This window comes from Lolium rigidum, chromosome 3 (genome assembly GCF_022539505.1).
Source record: "Lolium rigidum isolate FL_2022 chromosome 3, APGP_CSIRO_Lrig_0.1, whole genome shotgun sequence".
NCBI lineage: Eukaryota > Viridiplantae > Streptophyta > Magnoliopsida > Poales > Poaceae > Lolium > Lolium rigidum.
In genome coordinates, this window is record NC_061510.1 from 95,961,733 (window position 1) to 95,972,975 (window position 11,243).

The 11,243-nt window shown below is 46.3% G+C and overlaps 1 protein-coding gene across 1 annotated transcript; it reads right to left on the minus strand.

Moving 5' to 3' along the window:
• Positions 1-4,421: 4,421 nt before the first annotated feature.
• On the minus strand, positions 4,422-9,943 carry LOC124697722 (probable disease resistance protein At1g61300). Its single transcript, XM_047230267.1, has 2 exons — positions 8,924-9,943; positions 4,422-6,469 (listed from the first exon to the last, which is right to left on the minus strand). The coding sequence occupies exons 1-2, from the start codon at positions 9,941-9,943 to the stop codon at positions 4,739-4,741; spliced, it is 2,751 nt and encodes a 916-aa protein (XP_047086223.1). The 3' UTR covers positions 4,422-4,738.
• Between the last annotated feature and the right edge of the window lie 1,300 nt (positions 9,944-11,243).

Here is an 11,243-nt window from a genome sequence, read left to right on the forward strand (position 1 = left end):
AAAATTATCATAAATTAAATATTAGATAAATACCACAAACGCATCAACCATACCTTGACAGTAAGGCGATTATGGACCTATGTTGCATCCTGCAGAATCCCTATGTTGATCAGTAGACTACAGCCGCTGATCTTAGAGAGGAAAGCATTTTGGCTCATGCGATTCGCCAAAGCTAACAACTGAAGCCACCATCCCTGTTGTGCAATAATCTGGCCTACATAGACTTACAAACAAAAACCATGTGTTTTTATGTGGAAGCTCATAATTATTAGGTGTCGCATACATCAAATCAGGAAATAGTTGCCCTGCAGTATACTCTATTATAAACCTATGAATCTCCTGAGCCGAATCATATGCACATGAACACATTTTCTGAAGAAAGTAGTAAGTATATGACCTGGTAGTTTTATGCGCAGGTGCATCTCTTCAGAGTTTATTGCAAGGAAATCAACTTACCTCGTGTAACAGTTCAGAAACACCTAATTTGAACTCTTTAAAATAAGAAAAGTCTTAAAAGAAACCAAAAAATCCTTGGCACATTAAACATTCAACACAAGTAAATTCTTTTACTAATTGATGAGACAAACGGCTTCGTGCCAACATCATCCCTTCTAGGAGAAATATTGGACGACATAAATTTGAATATCTAAAAAACCAAGCTGTAGATGCCTCAGCACAATTGTAAAGTCACAGAGAAACCAATCAGACATATATGAACTACCATATCCTAATGAAATTCTAGTTATCACGAAATGCTGACCTAAGGAACAGCTGAATTGTGCTATTTTTACCATCATCTGAATAGTGAGAAGATGACATATACCAGACTTTAATTAGTGATGGAGAGGACTTGATTTCCCGTAATACAAAAAAATTGGTATCAACACAAGAAAGGAAAAATGCATCGCCTGTCTATTTTTCCATTCCCCACTTAATCACATGTAAACCATTGGACTGCATAAATATGAAATATGCTAAAACTGGTATTACCACCTACAAGACACCGCCATAGTGTGTGAAACAGTAAAGGAAAATAGAACGATTACATGCAGATATAATCATAAAAGAAGTAAATCCCACCGACTGAAACCAATCGATTATCACCATCCTCGTCAAGGACAGTCTAGATGTATGTTTTCAGTTAACCCACCCAAGTTTTAAGTGTTGATCACCAAACTATCTCCATATAACTCAGGCACTAACCACCCAAGAACTCCATGAACACGCCTCTTAGACAACTGAGAACTCGAGACACCGGCAAATCGCCAAGGCAAAATCACAGCACACACGGTTGATCACCAAACTATCTCCATACCTAGCCACAAATGGCCACTGCGCTCCTCCCAAAAAGCAAACACAATCCACAGCGGAATCAGCCAGAAAACAACCCCAAATCCACAACAGAGCACTCAACTCTGGCACACGGAGATCCCATCTCCCGGCCATCTTACGATAAGGCACAAACACATGGATAGTACAAAAAACCAAGACGAAACAAGCAACACCTGTTTTGTGAAAGTTGAACTATCACTATCGGTGGTTCCATTAAGATAACAAAGTTCATCTGAAAATAAAAATACATATTGTCTACATAATCATGCAAACGAAATTTCAATAAAAGGGTCCATGAGTGTCCCAACAGTTACAAAATGCAGACATAGGCCACTATAGTGTGTAATGCATGCTAGGCCCAGGCTAGCCAAATTAAGCAGAAAATAAATATATGCATATCACAGATGGACACAACAGAACACATACTTCAGGCAAAATGTAGTAATGGACCATTATCAAGCAGCGAAAATGTAGAATAGGGAAGTCTTAGTTTTTTTTTGTGGTGAAGAATACAAATTTTGATGTGAGTAGCAGGGAGGAGGATCAATAATTTTTTCCTTTTCTGCTAGCCATTGCTGAAACTGGCATCACACAGGAATCTAGAACCGAAGCTATTTGCAATAAATAAAAGAGCTCCAAGGGAGAGGAACCTGGAAGGCAGTCTGTCCGCAGGGGTCAGAGAAGAGCCCTGAGCCGTCCCAACCCCTGCCGATGAAGCTCTCAATCGATGCGTACGAGCCCCGCTTCTCCTTCTCCATCGGCGCCTCCTCCACCTTTGCCGATTCACACCGTCTGTCGTGCCGCCGCGGAGGAGGTGTAGCACCAAGAACAACAACGAAGAGAAACGCCTCATCACCACAAACAAAGAAGCAGAGGAAGCAAAGGTCATCATGGTTCAGTGCAGGGGCGAGCCACCTCTACCAACAGCAAGCCCGCATCACAGCAACGACGCCCGCGCTAGGGTTTGCCGCGGGGCATGATGCAGCAGCGGAGGGAACCCACGGTGGAGACAAAGAGATGGCAAAAGGAGAGGTATACCAGAGTGGCGAGGAGGAGGACGGGCGGAGAAGGGGGGAGGCATTACCGGCGGCACCAGGAGCAAAGAGGAGGCGGCATGGCGGCGAGGCGAGGCGCGACACACAGCATCTTGTGCAGGCATAGTTTGGGGGCGGCGTGGTTTTACTGTTCGTGAACCGACTGAACGCATGCCTCAGCCTCATCCGATCTTGATCCAACGACCAGAAATATGCAAAACCTGAGGAGCTACCACAGACGCTCCCAACCCTGGGAGCTTAGAGCTCTTAGGAGATTTATACCTCCTGTCAACAGCTGGGTACATTAAATCTATTTTTATTGCAACGATGCTGCAAAACATATTATGCATCTGGTAATCGATTTATGTTCACTCATATATATTGTATGTTTTAATAAAATGTGTTGAAATAATGATATAAGTATATATCTTATCCAATCTAACAATATGTGATCCAGATAATTTAATGCACGTAAATCGTGTGTTCAACACATATCATCCTACAAATCTCTAACACGTGACAAGCACTGGTTATTACATGCATATTAAATTCAAATTTAACTATGTAATATTCGTTTGAAATTAATAAGTGGAGAGATCTACCTCAAAAAAAAAAAAAATAAGTGGAGAGATCGACATGAAATATTTGCTATATTTCATTCAGAGTAGGTGACCTTTCCTGGCGACAATATTGTGTAGAAGGGGTGCTCGCTACCGGAACTAAATATAGGAGGCACCTTGTTTTTGTCAAACATGGATGGGTTGTGTTTTCAAGACTAGTCTATCTCCATGTAATAGATAAACAGTGAAAACTTAACGCAAACATGTCTGACAAACAAAAGATGCCTCATATCTCTACTTCTGTCATCAGGGAATCCTTCTAGCCAACATGGTTGTCAGAAAAGCCCACTTTCTCTCGCTAAACTCTCACACAAACGTCATATCAATCACGCCACTTATAAATTTTAGGCGGATATCTGCATAGCTATATTTAAATCTAATATCCTCACAATTATAATTGAATTTAATATGCACATAATAACCAGTGCTTGTCATATGCAGATATTTTTAATGCACATAATAACCAGTTAGCCGTGTGCATCTATTGATGCAGAGGCTGGGGCGATGCTCCCATATCGAAAAAAAAAATATGCAGATATTTTTAATTTGCAGTCATGTTACAACTAACGTGATCATGGATGACATTGCTTTCCTAACTCTTCCTTTTTTCACTGCTAAGTTTGTCCACCATTCTTTGACACTTGTTTCATTTGCCAATAGCATGGTGAAGTAGCCAACAAACTACTCCTTCCGTTTTTATTTTGATTGCGTTTTGGGTTTTTTTAAGTCAAACTTTATTAAGTTTGAGTAAAAATATATTAAAAATTATCAATAATCATAATGCCAAACTTATCTAATATTAAAATATAGCTAAAGATGATTCTAATACTATAGCTCTTACGTTGTGGATGTTGACATTTTTTCCTAAATAGTTTTTAAAAAAATCAAATTTTAACTTTGACTAAACCCAGAACCCGAACTAATTGTAACATGATAGGAGAGGGTATTTCCGTGTCGAATACCTTTGTGCTCATCACACAATGAAAGGTTCTCTTTTAACCTTTTAGTTTTTTCAATAGAAAGCAATTTCCTAGCATATTATTCTTTGTTATTACGACCATAAACAACGTGCAAGGGCAAACAATACCAGATCGATGGCAGTTGTATCTCTTCTCGTACATCCTGAGACCAAGTATTTGCTTCACCCATAAGGATGATAGTTTTATTTAGGTTGGGAGATTTACCAACAATATTGTGTATAATTCATAGTTATGTCCTCGTGTATGTGGTTTGAAAAAATAATTGTTTGTATTTTGTGGTCATTTTGGATGAAAATCATAGAAACGCTATGTTTCATTTTTATTTATGTATAAAATTTGTTCTCAAGGTCCATTGTTCTATCACCATCCCCGACCTTCATCTTCTTAAACCTTTGACATCATGATAATATGTATTGTATCGCAACGCAGCCACGCAGGGGTAGCTTACTAGTCTCTTAAAAAAATGTTCGCTGATACAATTTGAGCAAAAAATGTGCAGTACATGGATACTATTCTACACACCATGAGCCTAGTGCCAACATAGAGTATTCTTTACTTGGTAACAAAATGCAAGAAATCAAACACTAATAATAAGAGGAAAATAAGAACAGCCCAACCCAGTTTCCTTGTCTCTAAAAAAAATCCATGTATGCTTTGTTCGGTTGTCCCTTCCTACCATGCTGATGTACCCGATTTATTTATCAATTTTCAAACAGATCAAGACGCGCCAAAATTCCCATGTCCGTGCTCGTGTGAGCAGCTATCAGTAACCTCAGAGTAGCACGGGAACAAAGCAGGACTTGACGTCGTCGCTCGCCCACTGAAGCCCGTTCCACCAGTGCTTGTCGCCCTCCACCCTCACCTTGCCCTGCCCGCTCGCCACCGGCCTCATCGGTATGCACCTCAACCTCGAGCACCCCCTGACCTGCAACCGCCGCAGCTCCGGGAATGAGCACTCCCCGCCGTCGCTGCGGATGGCCTCCAGCTTCGGTAGCCCCAGCAGCGCCAGAAGCCTCAGCCGTGGGAACGTCAACAGTTCGCCGGCCGGGCTGCCACCGTCCGCCACACCGCCAATCAACCTGGTCATTCCGTTGCATCCGCTGAGGTTGAGCAACTCGAGGCAAGGGAGGTGCTGCACCCAGGTCATGTGCGTCAGGGAATGGCACGCGCCGAGGGCCACCTCCCGGAGGTTGGACGCCGCCCCGTGCGACCACTCCATGACGCGGAGCCTGGTCAGGAACCCGAACTTGACGACCTCCAGCCTCGGCGTGTGAGCGTCGGCGACGATCTCCTCGATGTCAGCCGAGTACACCACCAGCTCCTTCAGGCACTCCTGCACGCCGCCGAGCTCCGCCGTGTGCTCCGCGGACAGCAGCTCCAGGGACCGTGCGCCGTCCAGCTTGCGCAGCTGGATTGACCGGGTGCGCACGCCCGGCGCCAGTCGCGCGAGCCTCTGTACGTCGCGAGTGTTGTCCAGCCAGATGCCGAGCAACGGCATACGCGCGCCGCTGGTTTCGAGCTCGTCGATGACGGGCGCGATGTAGTCATCCGCGACGGAGACGATGCTCGCCGTGAAGAGCTCCAGCACCTGCAGCTTCCCGAGCCGAGAAATCAAACCCGAAGGTATGGTGATCTGGATGTAGTAGTTGTCGCGCAGGTGGAGGTATTTGAGCTGGCTCAGGTTGCCCAGCTCCATCGGCAGCGCCAGGATCCGGTTCTTGGACAGGTTCAGGAACTCCAGGTTCACCAGGCAGCAGATCTCCATCGGGAACGTGTCCAGTATGCCGGTGTCCTCCAGGTCCAGGTACGTCAGTGTGGTGAAATGCTGGATCGCCTGGAACATCTTCCGCGGCAGGGCGTGGTTGCACTGCAGCATCAGCGACGCTGGCTGCGCGTCCGAGAGCGCGCCGCCCGCCTTCGCAGGGGCCTCCTCGATGACGTTGTGCGTCAGCGAGACGCGCTGCGCGTCCCGCCACAGCGCCTCGTCGCGGGGTGGCTCCCGAAGCCCGACGCCGGCGCGGACCAGCCACTTGCCGGGCGTGAGCTGGAGTGCCGCGTCGCGGACGACGTCGTGCAGCCTGACGTGCGTGTCAGACGGGCTCATGTTGTACCGGTGGTTATCGCCCTGCTCCAGGAGGCGCGAGGACTCGAGGACAGAGACCACCGTGTGCCCGAACCGGAGCGCCTCGTCGACGTCGTTGTGGTTGGGGAGCAGGCCGAGGCCGATCCAGCACTGCACGAGCTCGTCCCTGGAGATGTTGTGGTCCTCCGGCCAGAGCGCGCAGGTCAGGAGGCACTCCCTCACCGTGTCGCTCTCCAGATTGTCGAGGCAGAACTTCACTAGAGCTTGCGTGCTCTTGTCCGAGCCGGGCGTGGTGCTCATGAGCTGCGACTTCTTTAGCTTGTCAAGTGCATTGCCCCACTCCTCTGGTGTACGCTTGTTCGACATGGCACGGCCGATGGTGGCGAGGAACAGAGGAAGGCCTTTGCATTCTTCAGCCACCTGTTTAGCAGTAGAGCAACGCATTAGATATTCAGAGTAGAATAAGGCATACAACTTCAAAGCAATCTTGTGATTTGAACTACTCTGAACATCACAGACACATACTAAGGTGTTCGCAAAAAAAAAAAAAAGACACATACTAAGATACATACAAAAGCTGATTAGAAACTAAATTCCGTAGAACAAGTGCACAAAAAGATCATGATGTTACGTATCATGTTCCTTACAAATCATGCGGATATACTTACTATTTTAACTGTCAGATTTTTTGTAAATACCAGTCACCTGAAATTGCACCTTAGCCTAAATTTTCTCTTTTAGAATCATGCTATTTTAGTAACTTTATTGGAGGTATTAAACCATAGTTAACTGGCACGGAAATTAAAGAATGCACATTTAGGAAAAAATACACCATGTTTGGCTAGGTTTACCCCTAGGCAATTGACATGGGCTAATAAGGACTTTGAGTAAGATAAGTAAACATAATCAAATCCCTAAAAATATTGTCTATACAAGTGGGGCAACACAATACACCTTATCTTCTGATTTTTTTTTCAAAAAACTATATGGCTTATATCTGGGAACAAGAGGGAGTATATGAAGTTAGATGAGATGTGAATGGCTGGATGTTAGTACAAGGGCTTAAAAATGACTAACATATACAAATATTTCAGGCCACTTACAAACTGCCATGTTTGTGAACATAATATTATTTTTTCTTGCGGAAACTTGAAACCTTGGCCCATGTCATTCCTCGGAATAACCTCTCAGTTAGTGGTGAGATCGTAAATCTTGTCAAAAGTTTAGAACTTATTGACAAAGGCAGAATCACATATTCCCTATACACTAAACAACCTCCGGCGACAAATCGGGCTGCCATATGGATATGGATTCTATTTGTAAACAACTTCTTTATTAAGCCTATTGGTCTTGATATTCATTCTTCCACGCGGTAAAATTCAACACTACAAGAATATTACCCAGTGTGCTTTTCCCATTATCCATATACAAGAATCCGTTGCCAAGTCACTCATTTCCCACCTAGCAACCTCACGTATCGGGCAGCGACTCAGATATGGACTACATTTGCATAAAATCTTTATTCAGACTATTGGTCTTCATATACGGTATACGGTTCTACACGGAAAATCTAGAGTGTGATGAGAAGACAATATTATTAGCATTATCTATTTGCCATTATCCATATACTATGAATTTTTGATTCGTTATTGCCACCCGGGGGTGGGAGTCGCATTAATTTTTATGGTGCAGCGATCAGATAGGTTATGCAACCACTGATCGGGGACACATATGACATATCATTCATGCAAATAAAATTCACCGAAAATCAGTACCCTCTCCCTCCACCACCACAAACGGAGGTTGGGGTGACAAGCTCCTCCCTCACTAGCAAACAACTAATTTTCTTCGGTTTCAAACTCTCGGAGTTTTCTAAAGGGTTTGCATTTTTCTCAGCCGACCGAGAACTAACTCAGATGATGTCATCAAATCTCAGTTGTAACTCATGACGACTAGCATGAATGACAAATCAAATCTAATGGTTCAAATATTTTTTTCTTGGTTACATCCCCACTTGCAACTAAAAAATTCAGTTGCAACTTAACTTACAAGTGAAAAAAAACTCAGTTGCAACCTAACTTGGAATTCATATGCACGAATCACAACGCGAACAAACGGTATAGGACTTGACTAATCACACACTTTTGAAAACTATCAAATCCCTTTCTAATTTTTTTAATTTTGCAAACAAAACTTGTGTTACTAAAAAACATCAGGAATTACAATCTCTATGGCATATCCTTGCTAAACCGTCTCGACTAGAGGCCAGCCATACTGCGGTATGAGCATTAATTCTAGCATAGTTTGCCAAAAAATCACTACTCAATTTTAACGCTCAATTTTCTTCATTTTCTTCACTTTCAAGTTTTCCTCAAAGAATTTGTAGGCTAACCCTCGGGTAACCCCCAGATCGCTCGCTGCTTACAAATGATGTCTCTAGCCCAACTAATTCTCAAGGTCTGATCAAAATGAATCAAAATAACTAATATCAGAGAAATAAGCTACCCAGCATTACTGTTTATGTTCTTTCTTGTGTTTGTGTATGCGTGTGTATGTGTAGGCCAATGCCCTGCACACTGATAACTCGGTGCATCAATTGTGGATCTTAAATTTTGTTTTTTTTGTGTAAAATACACACCATCCACATTGTACATCTAACAAAACTTAGAAAATTCCAAGACCTCTGAAGTGCCTTCGAAATTATCAAATCAACCAAACGTGTGTGACACATGTCCATGTGCAAAAGATCTACACCCCTGTTTCAGGAGAAAACAGCTAATAGACAGAAAATCCCGGCAAATGCACAGTGGAATGGTACGATCTGAACAAATCCGAAGCTTCCAAACGTATTTCAGAGATAGATCGAGTGATTACCTGTCTTGCTAGCGTGGAGATCTGAGTGTTGCCACGGCTGGCCTCCTCGCCAACATTGGCTTCAAAGAGGCTCCACGCATCGTCTTCATTCATGCACTCAATCTTGATCTTGTTGCGGCATCCCATGTCCGCGCACACCGCCTCGCTCCGGCTTGACACGATCACCTTCCTCACCCGACCGGCCACCACTCCGAAGGGCTGCGGGATGCCGACCCTCTCCAAGTCCGGGCGCTCCCACACGCCGTCCAGCAGAAGCAGGAAGCTCTTGTCCCTGAGGAAGCTGAGGATGCCGGCAGCCTGCGCCTGCTCGGTGGGCGCCTCCCGCAGGCCGAGCACGGCGACGACCTCGCTCTGGAGATCCGCCACGGTGCAGTCCCTGGACGCCGCCACGAGGAAGACGTGGTCGAAGAACGGCGCGACGCGGCCGCACACGTCGCGCACCTGCTTGAGCAGCGTGGTCTTGCCGACGCCGCCGGCGCCCCAGACGCCGAGCGCGGCGTCGCAGTCGCCGAGGAAGCGGAGCGCGTCGTTGAGGCAGGCTCTGGCGGACCCCGTCCCGGGCGGGAGCTCCAGGTCCTCGGGCTGGAGGAGCAGGGGCGGCGGCGCCTGCGGCGTGGCCAGCGCGGCCTCGAGCAGCGCCGCGCCCTGCTCCTGGATGGCGCGCACGATCTTGAGCTGCTTCTCGGCCAGCCCGGCGACGGGGCCGGTGGTGAGGAAGTAGTGCAGGAGGCGGACGACGTAGAGCTGGCCGGCGTCGTGGCGCGCCCTGATGGAGCCCACCTCGTCCTGCGCGTCCTGCGCGCGCCGCAGCCACGCGCGCGGCTGGTCCGGCTCGGGAGCGCCGTCCAGCTGCTTGAGCAGGTCGGCGCGCAGCTGCAGCAGCGCCTCGACGGCGTCGTCGAGCTCCTTGACGCGCTTGTCGCCGTCGGCCAGCGGCTGCCACCACTTGCCGAAGAGGAGCACGATGAGCGCGCCGCCGAGGGCGAGCGAGGCGAGCACGGCCGCGAGCTGCGTCTCCATCGGTCTCGGATCAAGCGGTGGCACGTACGTACGGCGGCGCGCGCGACGACGGATCTAGCTAAGCTAAAGAAGGTGAATCTAGGCTGCTGGCTAGGCTGGCATTGGTGCGCAATGGCGTGCTTGAAGTGGGAGGCCGGAGAGGGGGTTTAAGTGGAGGAGCGGGCAGTGAGTAGTTGAGGCGGTGAACGGGGCAGTTAATGGCGCAATGAAGGCGTCAGCGAAATCGGTTGGACGTCTTCTTGCTTGCCGTCGTGGGCACTCACGAAAACGAACTCTCCCAGGGATCCACGCTGGCCGGCCGGGGTGGCCATGCAGTTGCGCTGCACCTTCCACGTGACATTCAACGGCGCCATGGATCGATCTCAGCTGCTCTCATTGTGGGGGTAGACAAACGGGGCAAGCCCATTGATTTTGCTGTTTCACGTAGACAGGGGTTCGCCAGTGGTTTAGGGACAGGAAGCATACAAATGGTGTGCTCTAACCACTGATCGGTTCACACTTTCTTCTTCGTTCTTCGGACTCGAGACGCGTCGACTGTATGAACTAGTACGAGACTCCGAGTGGGGCGCTCGTAATAGGAACAGTAGCACGAAATTAGGGCCACCGTGTACTAGAAGAAGTTTGTTTAGATTTATATGGGATGTTCCCTAATCGATGAAAATTCAATTCGGCTTCTGAGGGCATATAATACATCTACTAACAAAATATACATCTACTTAGAAGTGTTTTTTTTTAGTGTTAAAATATACAATATAGACGGGTTCGTCAAGTTTCGCGAAAAAACGATATTTTTGTGGTCTATGTAAAAAAAGAGAAAATATCTAGTGAAGAGCCTTATTTTGATCATCGAATTTTGTTTTCTTACACACATCCCATGATAAGTCGATTTTCCATAAATGGGCATGTAGCAGGTGAAGATATACATGCAAATTCTTTGTTTTAACTTTTTGACATTTTAAATATATCTAAGATGCATTTTAAAATAAAGGAAGCATATGCTCCCATGAGCCAAAACACCATTCCCATTGATGTACCCATATAATCAAGATCAAATAGTCTTTTTGAAAAAAAAATCATATAGTCTACAAATTCTAAAATCTACCATGGCAGCTTTGGGGCATGTGACGATAAGATTTTGGCATATCGGCTAATTTATCGCCGCCACCGATATTTCGGCCGATTTTCAGTCTCATAGCCGATATTTTGCTCGTTTTTAGTCTCATGCCCGATATTAATATTTCGGTCGATTTACATCGGAATTTCGCTGAAATTCGTTCTGGCGGTCGCTATTTTCATCTTA